Consider the following 22,425-nt stretch of genomic DNA (forward strand, 5'->3'; position numbering starts at 1 on the left):
AAGTCAAAGCTATATATCCAGTGGATGTAAACCAGTTCATGCTAGTGAGCTAACAGTCAGAACAGCTTGTCAGAGAATCACGGCAACATCAGACAGCATTCCTGAGAAGCACCAAGAACAACACAGTCAGGGGAACACAGTCAAAGAAGATGGATGGGACCCTCCAGTATCAGTTGATCACCTGACTACAGACCAGCAGGAACAAGTTAGACAAATGCTACGGGAAGAATGTGTGGCATTCTCAAAGGACGACAGTGATGTGGGATGTATCCCATCTCTGCAGTTGAAAATCCGATTAAGTGACACAACTCCGGTAAGACGCACCTACATCTCTGTACCCAAACCGCTTCACAAGGAGGTGAAGGAGTATTTGGAGGATCTACTGAATAGAGGATGGATAAAGAATTCCCGGTCCCCATACTCTTCACCAATTGTCTGTGTGCGTAAGAAAGATGGAAGTTTGCGTTTGTGCATAGATTACCGGGAACTGAATCAAAAATCGATTCCTGATCGGCACCCTATTCCCAGAGTACAAGACATGCTAAACAGCCTGAGTGGAAGTGCGTGGTTCTCTGTGCTGGACCAAGGCAAGGCTTACCATCAGGGTTTCATGGAGGAGAGTAGTCGACCGCTTACTGCTTTTATTACACCATGGGGCTTATATGAGTGGGTACGGATCCCTTTCGGCCTGTCCTCAGCTCCAGCAGAATTCCAGCGCAGTATGGAGGAATGTCTTACAGGTCTCAGAGATGAAACATCACAGCCGTGCTTGGATGACAATCTTGTCCACAGCAAATCCTTTGAAGAACATCTTCAAGATTTGAGAGAAGTGCTGCGTCGTTATCAAGCACATGGAGTAAAACTGACAGCTAAAAAGTGTGAAGTGTTTAAAGACAGGGTGAGATTCTTAGGCAAGATTGTGTCAAAGGATGGCTATTGCATGGATCCAGCAGAAATAGCACCAGTACAGGCACTAAAAGACCGCAGATCTGAGACTGTCGGCGACTTGAGGAAAATGTTAGGATTCCTGTCGTACTACCGGCCATACATCCCAAACTTTTCACGCATCGCCAAGCCGCTGTACAATCTTCTGTCTCCTGAGAAAATGCCAGGTAGTCAAGTTCAAGGATCAAAAGCAACCAGGAGCAAGGGGAAAACTAAGAGGTCAGCTCAGCACTCCTCAAACCAGCCTATCGTCTGGACAGAACAACATCAGGAAGTGCTCTGCCAGCTTCTGGAGCACCTTTTGCGTCCACCACTGCTAGGTTACCCAGACTTTGAGAAACCATTTGTGTTACACTGTGATGCTTCTCAGCAGGGGCTTGGTGCAGTACTTTATCAGAGGCAGCAAGGCAAGTTGGTTGTCATCGGTTATGGGTCAAGAACACTAACCGCTCCAGAAACTAACTACCACCTTCACTCTGGAAAGCTAGAGTTCTTAGCCATGAAGTGGGCAATCTGTGAAAGGTTTAGGGATTACTTGTACTATGCACCTTCTTTTGTTGTCTACACAGACAATAATCCCTTAACTTATGTATTGACAACAGCAAAGCTGAACGCCACGACACACAGGTGGATTGCAGAATTAGCCGACTTTCCGTTCTCAATCAAATATCGGCCTGGAAAAGCCAATGGAGACGCTGACGGCTTGTCGCGAATGCCGCTGGACATGGAGCAATACATCCACACATGCACACAGGAAATGGAGCCCGAGGTGATAACAACAGTCACAGATGCACTGCAACTCGAATTCCACGAGCATGAGCCCTGGATGTGTCCAGTCACTATCACTGCAGCATGCAATGAAGTAGAACAAGAACGAATAACATCTCCAGTGGCTGAAGTATCCATTGAAAACCTAAAGAAAACACAAGAGGATGATCCAGTCATTGGCAAGGTAAGAGAATATGTCATCACAGGACAGTGGCCTCATCTGGGAGGAAAAGACAGACGCAATGACATCTCTCTTCTAGTGAGGGAGAAAAACAAGCTGTACATCAATGAAGATGGTATCCTGTACAGAAAGTCAGTGTCTCGAGCGCAACTAGTGTTACCTGCAGCATTCCATCAACTGATCTATAGGGAGCTACATGAGGAAATGGGACACCTCGGCGTGGAGCGAACACTCAGTCTGATCCGAGATCGATTCTTTTGGCCTCATATGCAAAAAGATGTGGAGCACTATGTGACCAAGGTGTGCAGCTGCCTCAAACGGAAGAGACCGAACAAGCCAACCAGAGCACCACTGGTTAATATAGTGACTACCTACCCTTTTGAGATGGTCTCAATTGACTACTTGCATCTGGAAAGCTGTAAGGGAGGATATGAGTATATCCTAGTTGTGATGGATCACTTCACGCGTCGCGCAGGCATACGCATGCACCAACAAGTCAGCAAAAACTGCCGCTGAAAAGATATTTGGTGACTTTGTGCTCAAGTTTGGATTTCCTGCCAAGTTGCATCATGACCAAGGCAGAGAATTTGAGAATAAACTGTTTTCCAAGCTCGAAGAATACTGTGGCATCCAAGGTTCACACACAACACCCTACCATCCAGCTGGAAACGGTCAGGTGGAGAGATTTAATCGAACACTCCTTTCTATGCTCAGAAATCTGACAGAAGATGCAAAGTCAGATTGGAAGAACTCCTTAGCTAAGGTTGTGCATGCGTATAACTGTACACGAAGTGAAGCAACAGGATATGCCCCATACTACCTTCTCTATGGTAGGAACCCTAGACTTCCTGTTGACATGATGTTTGGCCTGAAACCAACTGACCAGGGGGCTTCTCACAATGAATATGCAAGCAAGTGGAGAAGGCGGATGCAGGAGGCATACAGGCTAGCATCGCAGACAGTCCAGAAGGAGAACAATAGAGCGAAGAAGCACTATGACCAAAAAGCTTATGGAGGTGAGCTACACCCAGGGTGTAGAGTACTGGTGCGAAACTTCAAAGACAGAGGAGGACCAGGAAAACTCAGATCATATTGGGAAGAGAGAATCCATGTGATAACCGAGAGGAAACATAAGGACAGTCCTGTCTACGTTGTACAGCCAGAGAGAGGCCCAGGAAGGACCAGAGTACTGCACAGAAATCTGTTACTGCCCTGTGACTTCCTGCCTGTGGAAGAAGATAAACAAGAGAAAGAAAATGAAAAAAAAGAAGTCGAACACAGGTATAACGAAGAAAAAACAGCAAAAACAGAAGGACAGAAACTCTGACAGTAGCTCGGAGGACGAAAAGAACTGGAGAGTCATCACCACACGACCAGCAGAACCTCTTCAACATGTTAGCCAGCTGAGAGCAAAAGCAGAGGAATTCCAGCCACAAGCCACTGTCAGAGAACTGGAGCAAACCGCCGAAGAAGAGGAGGGTCCAGTAAGAGATGATGAAGGCAGCATGGAACCAGAGGTGGAGCATGGAGAAAGAGGGGAAGCTGAGCAATTGTCGTCATTTGATGGAGCAGATGAGGTCAACGCTGGACAAGGGTCGTCATCTGATGGAGCAGACGAGGTCAACGCTGGACAAGTGTCGTCATCTGATGGAGCAGACAAGGTCAACGCTGGACAAGTGTCGTCATCTGATGGAGCAGACGAGAGTGATCCTGAGTTGCCACCAGCTTCCACCAGAAAATATCCTTTACGACAAAGAAATCCACCCAAAACACTAATTTACAACAGACTAGGTCAACCATGTAGCACACTGTACAACAATGTAGCACACTGTACAACAATGTAACACACTGTACAACAATGTTACACACTGGACAACAATGTAGCACACTGTACAACAATGTAGCACACTGTACAACAATGTAGCACACTGTACAACACTGTTACACACTGTACAACAATGTAGCACACTGTAAAACAATGTAGCACACTGTACAATAATGTAGCACACTGTACAATAATGTAGCACACTGTACAACAATGTAGCACACTGTACAACAATGTAACACACTGTACAACAATGTTACACACTGTACAATAATGTAGCAGACTGCACAACAATGTAACACACTGTCCAACAATGTAGCACACTGTACAACAATGTTACACACTGTCCAACAATGTAGCACACTGTACAACAATGTTACACACTGTACAACAATGTAGCACACTGTACAACAATGTTACACACTGTACAACAATGTAGCACACTGTCCAACAATGTAGCACGCTGTACAACAATGTAACACGCTGTACAACAATGTAGCACACTGTACACCAATGTTACACACTGTACAACAATGTAACACACTGTACAACAATGTAGCACACTGGACAACAATGTTACACACTGTACAACAATGTAGCACACTGTACAACAATGTAACACACTGTACAACAATGTAGCACACTGTACAACAATGTAACACTCTGTCCAACAATGTAGCACACTGGACAACAATGTTACACACTGTACAACAATGTAGCACACTGTACAACAATGTAACACACTGTACAACAATGTAACACACTGTCCAACAATGTAGCACACTGTACAACAATGTTACACAATGTACAACAATGTAGCACATGGTACAACAATGTTACACACTGTACAACAATGTAGCACACTGTACAATAATGTAGCACACTGTACAACAATGTTACACAATGTACAACAATGTAGCACACTGTACAACAATGTAGCACACTGTACAACAATGTTACACACTGTACAATAATGTAGCACACTGTACAACAATGTTCCACGCTGTACAACAATGTAGCACACTGTACAACAATGTTACACGCTGTACAATAATGTAGCACACTGTCCAACAATGTAGCACACTGTACAACCATGTAGCACACTGTACAACAATGTTCCACGCTGTACAACAATGTAGCACACTGTACAACAATGTAGCACACTGTACAACAATGTTACACACTGTACAACAATGTAGCACACTGTACAACAATGTAGCACACTGTACAACAATGTGCACTGTCCAACAATGTAGCACACTGTACAACCATGTAACACACTGTACAACAATGTAGCACACTGTACAACAATGTAGCACACTGTACAACAATGTTACACACTGTACAACAATGTAGCACACTGTACAACAATGTAACACACTGTACAACAATGTAGCACACTGTACAACAATGTTACACACTGTACAACAATGTAGCACACTGTACAACAATGTTACACACTGTACAACAATGTAGCACACTGTACAACAATGTAACACACTGTACAACAATGTAGCACACTGTACAACAATGTAACACACTGTACAACAATGTTACACACTGTACAACAATGTAGCACACTGTACAACAATGTAGCACACTGTACAACAATGTAGCACACTGTACAACAATGTAGCACACTGTACAACAATGTAACACACTGTACAACAATGTAGCACACTGTACAACAATGTAACACACTGTACAACAATGTTACACACTGTACAACAATGTAGCACACTGTACAACAATGTTACACACTGTACAACAATGTAGCACACTGTACAACAATGTAGCACACTGTACAACAATGTAACACACTGTACAACAATGTAGCACACTGTACAACAATGTAACACACTGTACAACAATGTAGCACACTGTACAACAATGTTACACACTGTACAACAATGTAGCACACTGTACAACAATGTAGCACACTGTACAACAATGTAACACACTGTACAACAATGTTACACACTGTACAATAATGTAGCAGACTGCACAACAATGTAACACACTGTACAACAATGTACACAATATACCACAATGTACACACTGTACAACAATGTAGCATGCTGTACAACAATGTTACACACTGTCCAACAATGTAGCACACTGTACAACAATGTTACACACTGTACAACAATGTAGCACACTGTACAACAATGTAGCACACTGTACAACAATGTTACACACTGTACAACAATGTAGCACACTGTACAACAATGTAGCACACTGTACAACAATGTAGCACACTGTACAACAATGTACACACTGTACAACAATGTACCACCCTGTACAACAATGTACACACTGTACAACAATGTACCACACTGTACAACAATGTAGCACACTGTACAACAATGTTACACACTGTACAACAATGTAGCACACTGTACAACAATGTAACACACTGTACAACAATGTTACACGCTGTACAATAATGTAGCACTGTCCAACAATGTAGCACACTGTACAACAATGTTCCACGCTGTACAACAATGTTACACGCTGTACAATAATGTAGCACACTGTCCAACAATGTTACACACTGTACAACAATGTAGCACACTGTACAACAATGTTACACAATGTACAACAATGTAGCGCACTGTACAACAATGTAGCACACTGTACAACAATGTAGCACGCTGTACAACAATGTTACACGCTGTACAATAATGTTACACACTGTACAACAATGTAGCACACTGTACAACAATGTAGCACACTGTCCAACAATGTAGCTCACTGTACAAGAATGTAACACACTGTACAACAATGTAACACAATGTACAACAATGTAGCACACTGTACAAGAATGTAACACACTGTACAACAATGTAACACAATGTACAACAATGTAGCACACTGTACAACAATGTAACACACTGTACAACAATTTAGCACACTGTACAACAATGTAACACACTGTACAACAATGTAACACACTGTACAACAATGTTACACACTGTACAACAATGTAGCACACTGTACAACAATGTAACACACTGTACAACAATGTAGCACACTGTACAACAATGTAACACACTGTACACCAATGTTACACACTGTACAACAATGTAGCACACTGTACAACAATGTTACACACTGTACAACAATGTAGCACACTGTACAACAATGTAGCACACTGTACAACAATGTAACACACTGTACAACAATGTAACACACTGTCCAACAATGTAGCACACTGTACAACAATGTTACACACTGTACAACAATGTTACACAATGTACAACAATGTAGCACACTGTACAACAATGTAGCACACTGTACAATAATGTAGCACGCTGTACAACAATTTTACAAAATGTACAATAATGTAGCACACTGTACAACAATGTTACACACTGTACAACAATGTAACACACTGTACAACAATTTAGCACACTGTACAACAATGTAACACACTGTACAACAATTTAGCACACTGTACAACAATGTAGCACACTGTACAACAATGTAGCACACTGTACAACAATGTAACACACTGTACAACAATGTTACACACTGTACAACAATGTAGCACACTGTACAACAATGTTGCACACTGTACAACAATGTAGCACACTGTACAACAATGTTGCACACTGTACAATAATGTAGCACACTGTACAACAATGTAGCACATTGTACAACAATTTAACACACTGTACAACAATGTTACACACTGTACAACAATGTAGCACACTGTACAACACTGTTACACACTGTACAACAATGTAACACACTATACAACAATGTTACACACTGTACAATAATGTAGCACACTGTACAACAATGTAGCAGACTGTACAACAATGTAACACACTGTCCAACAATGTAGCACATGGTACAACAATGTTACACACTGTACAACAATGTAGCACACTGTACAATAATGTAGCACACTGTACAACAATGTTACACAATGTACAACAATGTAGCACACTGTACAACAATGTAACACACTGTACAACAATGTTACACTGTACAATAATGTAGCACACTGTCCAACAATGTAGCACACTGTACAACAATGTTCCACGCTGTACAACAATGTTACACGCTGTACAATAATGTAGCACACTGTCCAACAATGTAGCACACTGTACAACAATGTTCCACACTGTACAACAATGTTACACGCTGTACAATAATGTAGCACACTGTCCAACAATGTAGCACACTGTACAACAATGTTACACACTGTACAACAATGTAGCACACTGTACAACAATGTAACACACTGTACAACAATGTAGCACACTGTCCAACAATGTAGCACGCTGTACAACAATGTAACACGCTGTACAACAATGTAGCACAATGTACACCAATGTTACACACTGTACAACAATGTAGCACACTGTACAACAATGTAACACTCTGTCCAACAATGTAGCACACTGGACAACAATGTTACACACTGTACAACAATGTAGCACACTGTACAACAATGTTACACAATGTACAACAATGTAGCGCGCTGTACAACAATGTAGCATGCTGTACAACAATGTTACACGCTGTACAATAATGTAGCACACTGTACAACAATGTAACACACTGTACAACAATGTTACACACTGTACAACAATGTAGCACACTGTCCAACAATGTACAACAATGTAACACACTGTACAACAATGTAACACACTGTACAACAATGTAGCACACTGCACAACAATGTAACACACTGTACAACAATTTAGCACACTGTACAACAATGTAACACACTGTACAACAATGTAGCACACTGTACAACAATGTAACACACTGTACAACAATGTAGCACACTGTACAACAATGTAACACACTGTACAACAATGTAGCACACTGTACAACAATGTAACACACTGTACAACAATGTAACACACTGTACAACAATGTAACACACTGTACAACAATGTAACACACTGTACAACAATGTTACACAATGTACAACAATGTAGCGCACTGTACAACAATGTAGCACGCTGTACAACAATGTTACACGCTGTACAATAATGTAGCACACTGTACAACAATGTTACACACTGTACAACAATGTAGCACACTGTACAACAATGTAACACACTGTACAACAATGTAGCACACTGTACAACAATGTTACACGCTGTACAACAATGTAGCACACTGTACAACAATGTAACACACTGTACAACAATGTAGCACACTGTACAACAATGTAACACACTGTACAACAATGTAGCACACTGTCCAACAATGTAGCTCACTGTACAACAATGTAACACACTGTACAACAATGTAACACACTGTACAACAATGTAACACACTGTACAACAATGTAGCACACTGTACAACAATGTAACACACTGTACAACAATGTAGCACACTGTACAACAATGTAACACACTGTACAACAATTTAGCACACTGTACAACAATGTAGCACACTGTACAACAATGTAACACACTGTACAACAATGTTACACACTGTACAACAATGTAGCACACTGTACAACAATGTTGCACACTGTACAACAATGTTGCACACTGTACAACAATGTTGCACATTGTACAACAATTTAACACACTGTACAACAATGTTACACACTGTACAACAATGTAGCACACTGTAAAACAATGTAGCACACTGTACAACAATGTAACACACTGTACAACAATGTTACACACTGTACAATAATGTAGCACACTGTACAACAATGTAGCAGACTGTACAACAATGTAACACACTGTCCAACAATGTAGCACATGGTACAACAATGTTACACACTGTACAACAATGTAGCACACTGTACAACAATGTAGCACACTGTACAACAATGTTACACAATGTACAACAATGTAGCACACTGTACAACAATGTAGCACACTGTACAACAATGTAACACACTGTACAACAATGTTACACACTGTACAATAATTTAGCACATGGTACAACAATGTTCCACGCTGTACAATAATGTAGCACACTGTCCAACAATGTAGCACACTGTACAACAATGTTCCACGCTGTACAACAATGTTACACGCTGTACAATAATGTAGCACACTGTCCAACAATGTAGCACACTGTACAACAATGTTACACACTGTACAACAATGTAGCACACTGTACAACAATGTAGCACACTGTACAACAATGTAGCACACTGTCCAACAATGTAGCACACTGTACAACAATGTTACACACTGTACAACAATGTAGCACACTGTACAACAATGTAACACACTGTACAACAATGTTACACGCTGTACAATAATGTAGCACACTGTCCAACAATGTAGCACACTGTACAACAATGTTCCACGCTGTACAACAATGTTACACGCTGTACAATAATGTAGCACACTGTCCAACAATGTAGCACACTGTACAACAATGTTACACACTGTACAACAATGTAGCACACTGTAACACACTGTACAACAATGTAGCACACTGTACAACAATGTAACACACTGTACAACAATGTAGCACACTGTCCAACAATGTAGCACACTGTACAACAATGTAACACGCTGTACAACAATGTAGCACGCTGTACAACAATGTAGCACACTGTACAACAATGTAACACTCTGTCCAACAATGTAGCACACTGGACAACAATGTTACACACTGTACAACAATGTAGCACACTGTACAACAATGTAACACACTGTCCAACAATGTAGCACACTGTACAACAATGTTACACACTGTACAACAATGTAGCACACTGTACAACAATGTTACACAATGTACAACAATGTAGCGCACTGTACAATAATGTAGCACACTGTACAACAATGTAACACACTGTACAACAATGTTACACACTGTACAACAATGTAGCACACTGTCCAACAATGTACAACAATGTAACACACTGTACAACAATGTAACACACTGTACAACAATGTAACACACTGTACAACAATTTAGCACACTGTACAACAATGTAACACACTGTACAACAATGTAGCACACTGTACAACAATGTAGCACACTGTACATCAATGTAACACACTGTACAACAATGTAGCACACTGTATAACAATGTAACACACTGTATAACAATGTAACACACTGTACAACAATGTTACACACTGTACAACAATGTAGCACACTGTACAACAATGTAACACACTGTACAACAATGTTACACAATGTACAACAATGTAGCGCACTGTACAACAATGTAGCACGCTGTACAACAATGTTACACGCTGTACAATAATGTAGCACACTGTACAACAATGTTACACACTGTACAACAATGTACACACTGTACAACAATGTACCACACTGTACAACAATGTACACACTGTACACACTATACCACACTGTACAACAATGTACCACAATGTACAACAATGTACACACTGTACAACAATGTACAACAATGTACCAAACTGTACAACAATGTACACACTGTACAACAATGTACAACAATGTACCAAACTGTACAACAATGTACCACACTGTACAACAATGTACACACTGTACAACAATGTACACACTGTACAACAATGTTACACACTGTACAACAATGTAGCACACTGTACAACAATGTAGCACACTGTACAACAATGTAACACACTGTACAACAATGTAGCACACTGTACAACAATGTAACACACTGTACAACAATTTAGCACACTGTACAACAATGTTACACACTGTACAACAATGTAACACACTGTACAACAATGTTACACACTGTACAACAATGTAACACACTGTACAACAATGTAACACAAGGCTCTGCATACAGTCTGTGAGACAGTCATTGCCCAGCAGCGGCGTGTTGTGTTCAATGTGCATCGAGAAGGTCTGTAAATAAATGATTCCTTGTGGGCAGAGTGGATAGCGCTCGTATAGGAAGTCATCATGACGCGATTACAGATCCTGGCTTAAATTAGTCTGCACTGGAGCAGGTTCAAGTTTATGAATGTGTTGCTATGGTGATTTTGCTCAACTTTCTTTGTGGAACCGAAAAGCCTGAGTTATGTAATCTTATCCTGAAAATTATATGGCTAACTACGAGGAATAGGGCCGTGGGTAGTTCCAAATTTGAGTACTTAAGTACCAATCAGAAACATGAAATAGTGCACCAACAGAACCTCCAAGTCATGCATCATATCCCAGCATGCTCGCTGTAATGCTTGAGTTTGTGTACTTGATGCTTGAGCCAACTTTGCGTTCTCAAAAACGTGTTTATGAACAAATACACTACCGTTCAAAAGTTTGGGGTCATCCATACAATTTCATGTCTTCCATGAAAACTCACTTTTATTTATCAAATGAATTGAAAATTGAATGTAAAATATAGTCAAGACATTGACAAGGTTAGAAATAATGATTAATATTTGAAGCAATAATGGTTGCAGTTTAGTTTGACACAAACAAATGAAGGACCAAAACATGCATGTAAAACCTGCCATAAAAAACTACTAAAAAGCCTGTTTGGCCAACAGATGTTACTTCATGTGTGTAATATATTAATGGGACCCACTGTTGTGGGTATATTCAGTGGAGCGCAGAGTTTTCCCACTGACACAAAGGTCATTGACTTTAAGGAAATTATTCCACATGCATCTGCTCCAACTTACTCATACTTGTTATAATTAATCATGATCCTATTATAATATTATGATCATTATGGTTATTAAATGGCATACTGCTACAACAGATGATGTACAGTAAGAAATGTGCTCAGAAAATTAAAACAGCACTGGATCTTAAAACAAACTGCTGCAGTCATTCATTTTGATGATTTATGATTCCTTAGTGAGGAAGTCTGAGGGAATCATAAAATAATAGAAGAAAGACAATGTATTTCAAGCATGACACCATTTCACAGACCCACTTTCTTAAAGTAGATGTGCCTTCCTTCTAGCTGTATGTTCCTATATTTTAATAGTTTTTTGCTGTGGTCGCTTGAACATTTCAATGAACATTTTGTAATCGTTTCAGTTGTTGAGAAATGAACCTGCTCTGCATCCTGACTTTCTATACTAAAGTAAACTATGTTTCTCATCTTTTTTTGACCTGGACACTGAGTTTGTATGAAGAGTTCTCACTGAGACAATGAGTGTACCTTGAATGTACCTTCAGCCTGTGTCTACTGCCCCTGGGGTGTTCCACAGGGCTCGACTCTTGAGCCACTTATCTTGTCACCACGAAATATTCCTCTATGCAGATGACAGATAACTGTCCGTCAGTGCCACTACGATGATGCAAGCTCACTAAATCTGATGAGGCTAATTTAGGATCTTATAAGGAGCTCATTGCGAACTTGAAAACCAAACAGTCTACAATCATATCTGCATTTGAGCCAAGAGAAAAACATATTCTGGAGTACACTGAGAACTATAACACCACATCCCTCGATCTCTATTTTAGAAACTAAAACACGAGAGCACAAATGGCAGTGTTAGTCCAATAAGTAAATAAAGTTGTACTGAAATGAAGTCATTCGTGAAAATCCTGATCCTAAAATACACATTTTCTGGTTGTTCCCTTTAACTATACCCTTTTGTTGTGGCATCATTTAATCATAATACCATCTTGTTCTTATAAATAGTCAGATGACATTGATGACATTGTTGATTGACATTGAATAAATATTGGACTGATAATCCTTCATGATACAAAAGTGTTCAACCGAGGTAGTCACACAGATGCAAGAACAAACAAAAGAGAACACAATAAAGGCAACACACCGAGGGTTGTTGAAGCATCAAATGGTTTCACCAAAACAGGATGGTGAAAGGAAAGACAAGTATGAGCACTCACGATGGAGTTCACGCTGGTATTTTTGACTAGCTGTGAAAACATTTGAGACCAATAAGCCACCTTCATCTCTAGAATGTGTTCTCTCTGCGATTCAAACATAATTAAACTAGAAGGGGCACTCGGTAGAGCGCATACCTTCGCATATCACAAGATTGGGCATTAAATTATGAACATTTTGGCATTAGTTACATGTCAATTGGATATAAATTGACCGAGCTATGGTAAAAAGAAGATTTTGACCTTTTCGTGACCTTGACCTTGACCTTTGACCCGATCAATCCCAAAATCTAATCAAATGGTCCCCGGATAATAACCAATCATCCCACCAGATTGCATGTGATTCAAGAAGTTGACCTTTTTCATGACCTTGACCGTTGACCCGATCGAGCCCAAAATCTAATCAAATGGTCCCCGGATAATAACCAATCATCCCACCAAATTTCATGGGATTCGGTTTAAAACTTTTTTTGTTATGCGAATAACACGCATACAAATAAATAAATAAATACACAGGGATCAAAACATAACCTTCCGCATTTTCAATGCAAAGGTAAATATACAATAGCATCCCCTCACAAAAACAGTTCAACTTATCTGTCCTGTACCGCAAGCTCCAAGGGGGGAAAAAAGCAAAACTCTTTAGGATGCATCAATATCTGGAGCTGCTTCACGAGGATCAGAGGAGAAATTAATCAAAGTTGTTGAATGCCACCTTAAAGTCTCCGACTCCCAGAATTCTACCGACCGTCTGCATCCTAAACCTGTTTGTTATTTTTTCTTTTTACTCACAAATCAAAGGTTGTTTAGTGGCTTAGCTCCCTGGAAGATGTGTTTTTTTTTAAACATTTGTATTCACCATATCCCTCCGTTAATATGTTCCCCATGTTGTTATTGCATCACATTCGTCAGGTAAGCACAGTATCAGTCCCACAAACAGGTACACTTTGGCCTCATTGACAAAAAGAATGAAATTCAGGAAATTATCTCACAGATTTCCTACCAGACTTAAGGAAGACAGACTGGATTTGGGGATTTGTTGCAGCTGGTTTATGATGATCTATTGTGTTCTCGCAAGAGTGATCAAATCTGCAACTATGAAACTCTGCAGTGTTTGTTGGCAACCAGCACGAGCACGCCTGAGTTTATGAGTATTTTGCATCGACTAAGAGCTGCCCACGTTTGCCTCTGCTCCCGCTCATAAAGCTTTCGTCTGTTTTTCACTTTCATAAACTCTGAGGAAAGGTTCATACCGTGAGCGCAGGGGCTGCTGCTGCATCTGTCCATCCTCTTCTCGCAGTTGGAGCCCATGTACCCGGGCAGGCAGCGGCAGCTGTAGCCGCCTGCCGCGTTCTGGACGCAGGTTCCTCCGTTGAAACACGGCCCGTCGGCGCATGTCATGGCGCTGATCTCGCAGTTCTTCCCATAGAAGCCCTGAGGGCACTCGCACGCGTAGTCGTTCTCCAAATCCTGGTGGCAAGACGGGGAAGAGAAAACAGGGTGAGGAGGTGAAGAGTTCTCTGCTCTCTTGTGTTGTGAGTTCATCGAGTCTTCGAACGCTTCTGCCTTGGTCAGGTGGTTGTAAAACATGACATGACGAACACTTGAAGGAAGACAGTCTGGACGTTTTGTAGGCCGATTGAACAAAACCGTTGAGCTCACTTAGTGTGTTTACATGATGGTATAATTCGAATCTTGCTTTAGTCGGACGATGCTATCTTTTGGGGGATCTGCTATTATCCCAATATACATGGCAGTGAGTCATTCGAATCATTGGCCTTTGAAAGCATGTCATATCCGATACGATAGGTGGCGCTGTTTTCATTACAACTCGTGGTGATACAGCCATTTCCGCTTGACCTCTTCACCACTACCAACAACAACCAACAACAACAACATCAACATTTCGAGAAAGATGGCGAACAGAGAGCAAGGCGAAGCTCCATCCCTCTACTATTCTTGCATGATGATAATAGTGACATTATCGTCTCTTTCGACTCTTTCGACTTCCGGGTCACGACATGGGAGGGAGGGAGGGCGGCGGGATCTCAAGCATGCGCAAAGACGCAAAGTCCAGTTCCTAATCCAATTCACCGTTACATGCCGCGATAGTCGAATTATCAACTGGATCGGATCGAGTTATCCAGGCGTGTTAATCGGACCGTAGTCGGACCGCACATAGTCGAACAAAGGTGTTTACATGAAACGGATCATTCGATTTCAGTCCGACTAAGCCAGTTATTCGAATGCATGTAAACACGGTCACTGCTGATGAGTTTCCGGGGAGTCGACTTACTTTGCAGCTGCCGCCGTTCTTGCAGGGGTTGCTGTCGCACTCGTTGGTCTCAATCTCGCAGTTCTTGCCCGTGAACCCGGGCCTGCAGGTGCAGGTGTAGCTGCCCTGGCCGGTGTTGGTGCACGAAGCGTCGCTCTGGCACGGCTTGTGGTTGGTGCAGTAGTTCAGGTCTGGGGTCGAGACACAGGACGAGAGTAACGGAAGCGTTTGTTTAATGAAACGACTTAAGCAGAGGAAAGAAAGAAAAGCTTTTTTCTGCAAACATGAGTCACAAATGTCTTCACGTGGCTTTAAATTCCTTTTCCTGTAAGTCATCAAGACACCCAGGCTTCCTCTGTGGTCGACATACTCCCCTTTAAATGATGGCAGGCGGTCAGACAGTCGATTGTGTTTATGTCATTGGACGGTGGTACATACTAAATATTGCAAAAATCTTCCTGCAAAACATTTGTTTGTAGGGCAAACAATTATGAGAAAGCTGTAATATAACTATACTATAATATTGTGGACGGTATTTTGTCTCATGAAATGAATATATTTGCAAGGAAAAGAGGGAGTTTGGTGAAGGGTTGGTAAAAACACACATTCCTTATGAAGAATTGGTGTTTAGGGAATGAGAGCTCTGATTTGATTTTGAGGATTCTAGATGTCAAAAGCGTACGTTGCTGCGAGAGAGACAGATATGAAGATCAAATCGGGTGAAAGTGCCAGATAAAGCTGCTCTGTAGCAGCAAGGTGACCACTACTACAGCGTTTGACCCAAATGCTCTGCAACCACATTCTGCAAGGTGGTCCCAAACCTCTGAAACTCAATAGCTGAATATACAAAGTTCTTATACGTGGATGTTTTCAACATCTAGAAAGGATCTCAGTTTGCTCGTCCAGGTGTCCAGGCGTCCTGCAACAAACATCCCCACTGCCTTCAACACCATCATATAATCTGAACTCGTCAGAAACATCTAAATCGACCGTTTCACCTTTTATCACGCAGACTCAAACTAAAACATCAACATACATTTTCAAAACATTTAGCATATCTTTATGTCTGCTGTTTTCATCTGAAGTTTATTTTAAAGAAGAGTTGAATCTGTGATAGATCTTGGCTCTTTTTAAATCTCTGGGGTTTCACATATTCAAGATGGTTTTGAGATGGATTAACACATAATCAAGTGTGCATCTGGTGCCAATCATGAAATATGTAACACCCTGTTCTGTTTCTCCTGTGTTCCGTGTCTCCTATGTCTCCTCTGTGTCTCCTCTCTTGATTGTTTCATTCCCTGCACCTGCCCTCAGCCACTCTTGTCTCGTTACTGTCTGATGTCGTACACCTGTTTCCCCCCCCCCATATATATTGTGTCAGTCTTTCCCTTGTCTCCTGTTGGATTGTCGTCTATAGTTCTGCGTCCTTTTCCCGTCGTCCTGTCCATGTTCCTGGTACCGCCTGTTGACCCTGCCTGCCCCGAACCTGGATTCTCTCCCTGCCCCGTTTGGGCCTTGTTTTTTTTGGTAAACTGTTTTGCCTCATTAAAGAGTGTTTTTTTGTTATTAAAAAAAAACAAGGTCCAAACGGGGCAGGCAGAGAATCCAGGTTCGGGGCAGGCAGGGTCAACAGGCGGTACCAGGAACATGGACAGGACGACGGGAAAAGGACACGGAACTAGAGACAACAATCGGACAGCAGACAAGGGAAAGACTGACACAATATATAGGGGGGAAACACAGGTGTACGACATCAGACAGTAACGAGACAAGAGTGGCTGAGGGCAGGTGCAGGGAATTAAACAATTAAGAGAGGAGACGAGACACGGAACACAGGAGAAACAGAACAGGGTGTTACAAAATATCTATTCAGAATTACAATATGGGTCTGGCTAGGGATTTGTGACCATTTTAATTAAACATGTGAGGTTAAAAAGGTTCTAGCGTGACGCTGGTGTTTGTTTGCAGGATGATCAAGTGAAAGGAAAAGGATCAGATGGTGTTGGTTTTAAGGAGCTCTTTTTTCTTTTTTGCTCATGCAGACAATAAACAACTTTATATTCAAGTAAAACCTGCAGACACAGTATGGTTATCGAATATAGAAATGTGTAATGTATTTTATGTTCAAAACGAACATTAAAACAACTTTTTTATTCTGTGAACTATCTTAAACAGCACCGTGTGTTTTACCTGCACACACTGCCGCAGCTTACGTTTACCCGGTTTATCTGGCAGCTCCTTCATTTCTCTCTGCCAAATATAATTAATTGAACAATAAACAACATAACTGCAATGTGGGAATAACGTCAAGTAATGCGAGAGTTCACAGATTAAACAGAACGGAAGAAAAACGATTAAGAGATGTGGGAAAATGACAATGTGAATTTGGAGGTTGGGTTATAAGAATGTCTAATAAAACGTTCCCACACAGCTCGACCTTCTCCGTCCACAAGTTCATCAACAATAGCAGGCAACAATTAAATAACTGACAAGAAATATCTGTGAAAACATAAAGAGAAATTATTTCGTAGAAAAAAACTGAAAATTGACCAAGAAGACGTTATAAAATCAGATAGTTTGATTTAGAAAATGGTCAAAGAAGATGTCAAACATACGACCTTAAAACATGCAAAAATAACAATGTGATATATATATTTATTTCTGTAAAGCCTTTTAGTGATTAACATTTGAATATTAACTAATTAATGTTATCTGCAACTGTTAGTCAACCAAAGCAAAGGACCAGACAAGTACTGGAGTCTAATATATATATATATATATATATATATATAAATAAATATATATAAATATATATATATCTATAAATATATATATATATATATATATATATATATACATATATAAATATATGTATATATATATAAATATATATATGGCTAGTTAACAGGTAAGCTGACAGCAGTTGGAGGTCAGAGGTCACACGTGGGCTTTAGTGGCGGCTAAACAACGCTTCGTCTTTATCTGTGTGTTTCAAACCTCTTGCTTGGCAATTAAATGTGTGTGTGAGTGTGTGTTTGTGTGTGTTTTGGCCCGAGCTGGTGGAGGAACCAGATACCCACCTTGGTCACAGTACAGGCCTCCCCATCCCTCCTGGCAGTTGCACTGCCACGGCTGCTGGCAGGTCCCGTGGACGCAGCCGGGGTGTCGGGCGCACTCGTCGCAGCGCTCGCCCTGCCAGCCCTGCCGGCACACACACTCCCCGGGAGACTCGCAGAAGCCGTGCTCCTCGCTGCACCCCGCTGCACAGATGGCTGATGGGAGGAGAGGAGAGGGAACGCAGGGGAGGGAGGCCAGTCAAAGAAAGAGAGGGAAAGGGAGAAAGGGGGGAGGAAACCAGAGAGAATGTTACTACGAGGGCATGTGTGTCTCATGTTCTTCGTTCGGATCACAAAACAACCCCCTCTCGGGGCCTCACACACCCCTTCGAGGGCTTGTTAAATACTGAGCGAAGCAGCTGGCCCGCACAACAAAAGCAACACATGCCATCTCTTTTCACGCAAGGCAGTGCACATTAAGCTCCAGCGCGTGTCCCTGTTACAACGTGCAGACCGGGGGCCGGACTGTTGGGCTAAAAACAAAAGGAGCAGACCCCAGAGCCAACACACACACACACACACACACACACGCTGGAAACAATTGAATCTCTAAGATCATTTTTGTCCTCCACAGCCACCAGGAGAAGCAGTGGCGTTGACAACTGCTTGACTTAACAATTTTAAGGTCATTGGACAAAACAAATTAAGTGCCAAAAGTCCCATTCTTTACCCTGACCCCCAGCCCACCCCTCCCAATCTGAAGAAACGTTAAGATGAAAAAAAGAAGAAGAAAAAGAGAGGAACATGGGTCGCAATGTTTTCATTTTTTAAACACTTTACAGACATTGTTGTTGTTCTAGTGAAGAGACGCTGAACTCAGCCTGTCTTTGATGCGGTCGGGTGTTCCAAGTTTTCATTCATGTACAAATTTAAAAGAAGCTTCACTGTTGAAATCCTTCTTAAAACTTGATCACTTGATCACAACTTCCTTCGAAGTCACATTTCAACTAGAAATAAAAGAAAATATTCAAAAAACTCATTGCTTGATGAAGATGACACAACTGTTTAGAGATATCCAAGAGATGGTAGATAATAAAAAAACATTGCATAGGCTACAGGCACTACAGACACACACGCTGGTGGTGCCTTTAAGGACCATTTGGGTGTTTCTGTGGTTGGTTTTACTTTGAGTTGCTTCATTTACTGGAATGGGACGTGAGAGCTGGTGGTTTTGGTTTCGATGAGCGGTGGAAGGTCAGTGTGAACACCTACGGTCAGAGCAGTACTCGTCCCTCCAGCCCTCCAAGCAGCGGCGGGCCCCGCTGGCGTCGCAGGTGTAGTGGCCGAAGGTGTCGTTGCGGGGCCGGCAGTACGAGGAGCAGGCCTCGCCGTGATAGTGCTCGTTGCACACCACGTGGTACGAGTAGCGCAGCTCGCTCTTGTTGCCAAAGTGCACGTCCTGGGACCAGTCGTCGCCGATGGTCAGTCTGCGCCGGGTCGCCAGCCGGCTCATGAGGTTGTTCTGGTTTTCTGGATGAGCGGGGGAGGGAAGAGGCGGTGGGAGGGGGTTATGGCGTGTGTCGGATTACTGAGGACTAAAAGAAACCACCTGAAGATAAGTTAAGAGATTTCAAACGATACACGCTCTCTCTCTCACATCCCATAATCTTCCTGTCTGGAATGATCTTACAGGGACCTGGTAGCACTTTGATCTCTGCAATGTGATTGGCTGCTGCTACTGGTCTCAAGTAGGTCTTTAGAGCGGCCAACAGGGACTTCTAGTGTTCTGCAAGTTTACAATATGTACAGATGTTTAACATCTACTGTGTTTGAAGATCAAATACAAACAGACATACAAGAGGGTTTATAACTATAGTCAAACCTGGTTCACTCCCCCCCCCCCCCCCCCTCTCTCTCTATTGGCTCTGCGAGTGTTTTCAGTGGGAAACAACGCCGCCCTGTGGTGAAGCAGCAGCAGTAGTTACCTGTAGACTCGAGACCCGAAGACTCGGCGTTCCATGCTTCAATGATCAGAGAGAAAGTCCCCTGAATGGGTTGGAGAGGATCGATTAATGGCGGGGTCCATCACGGGATCGACCATTGCACTCTGCACTCTGCACTTCATCCAATCTGTCGCTTTTGTGAATGTCGCTTCGTTCGTCTGAATGCAGGGCTCTCAAGTGTCACGCATTGAGCGTGAGACTCACGCATTTCGGTCTTAAGTCACGCACTCCCGCCACACATCGTATTTCTCACGCTGAAAAAACTCTCGGCTATTTAATGTTTTAATGTGCCGCAGCGCGCAAACATGAGCTGGCCGCGCTGCCCTCACCGTGGAGGAATCAAGCGCTCCCCTGGAGTTCTGCTGTGAGGAGCCACTTATCAGCCAATCAAAAAAAAGAAATGGGCTTCACAATAGCCAATCAGAAAAATGGATGGAAATGTCACTCTTGACTGTCTTCAAAACTTGAGCGCCCTGTGAATGTTTCATTTTGAAAGTGAAAGAAATGCACAATACACTGGAAACATCGCGTATTAATGGCGACCAACGAGTTAAAGAAAGTTACATGTTTAAATATAGCTGTGTTGGATAAAGAATGCTGTGACGCACACGCAGAGTACCGAGGGGACTTTTGAAGACAACCCGCGGGATGTGTGTCACGTACCGGCCACTTGAAGTGGAACGGCACCCTGATGGGCGCGCTCGCGGAGATGGATTTGGAGTCTGCGCCGAAGATCTCCGTGAGCGCGGTGCCGTACGTGCACGGCGGCTCCGTGTTGATAACGTCCTGCGAGTGCTTGAGGCACACGCGGAAAAACACCTGGCAGTCCCGGGACTGGAAGCGGCAGGCGCTGTGGGCGCTGGTGAAGGAGTCGATTTTCAGCTCGAAGACCCCGGAGGAGAAGACCTGATGAGGGGTGAGAGAAGGTTCGGATACAGATGATGATTATATAAAGAACAGAAAATGTAGATGTTAAATATTATGTAAAATAAAATAAAATAAATGGAAACAAAACGCTTGGAAAACGGTAAAGTGCAAAATGTTGCATTCCCGCAGACTTCTGCACTGCGTCATTTGCCGGCTGCATATCCACCAATATGTGACATTACAATGGAAGTAAACCAGGTCCGGCACAAATGAGGTCAAATTGCAGAAGTTGCTGGGCGCGCTGCGCGTAATAACGCGCGTCTCCAAAACCTGCCCGCGTCCCCGCAGCGGCTCTCCAAGCTGGAAAGAGCAGGAGCTGAAACCCTGCGAGTGTTCCATGACGGCCACTCACCGTCTGCACCGACGCCACCAGCAGGAGACACGACAGTAACGGCCGCTTCATGGCGCGTGAGGCTCCGCGGGTCCACGGTGGGGCGGTTGGCAAAACGCGTAAAATCCACACGGGTCCGAGGGAAACGCAGCGCGGGGAATACAACAACAACAATAACAACAACAACAAAACAGTCAACGCGCTCCGGGGAATAAAAAAAAGAAGAAGAAGGAAAGGTTCAAAGTGAGAGTGGCAGCCAAGTGTGTACAGCGGGCTGGATGGAGAGAGGGATAGAGAGAGACAGAGAGAGAAAGAGAGAAAGTGAAAAGAAAAAAGATGTGGA

General features: G+C 42.4%; 1 protein-coding gene across 1 annotated transcript in view; it reads right to left on the reverse strand.

Annotated features, from left to right (window-relative positions):
* dlc (deltaC) overlaps positions 1–22,425 on the reverse strand; it is a 52,776-nt gene extending 30,351 nt beyond the window's left edge. The window contains exons 1-7 of the mRNA XM_056441057.1: positions 22,104–22,425; positions 21,488–21,730; positions 20,807–20,867; positions 20,094–20,351; positions 18,846–19,037; positions 15,787–15,956; positions 14,744–14,960 (exon numbers count right to left, since the gene is read on the reverse strand). Of these exons, the coding sequence (XP_056297032.1) occupies positions 14,744–14,960; positions 15,787–15,956; positions 18,846–19,037; positions 20,094–20,351; positions 20,807–20,867; positions 21,488–21,730; positions 22,104–22,154 (1,192 nt within the window). The 5' untranslated portion in view covers positions 22,155–22,425. The remainder of the gene's footprint in view (positions 1–14,743; positions 14,961–15,786; positions 15,957–18,845; positions 19,038–20,093; positions 20,352–20,806; positions 20,868–21,487; positions 21,731–22,103) is intronic.

The sequence above is a fragment of the Pseudoliparis swirei genome, chromosome 20 (genome assembly GCF_029220125.1).
Source record: "Pseudoliparis swirei isolate HS2019 ecotype Mariana Trench chromosome 20, NWPU_hadal_v1, whole genome shotgun sequence".
NCBI classification, from domain to species: Eukaryota; Metazoa; Chordata; class Actinopteri; order Perciformes; family Liparidae; genus Pseudoliparis; species Pseudoliparis swirei.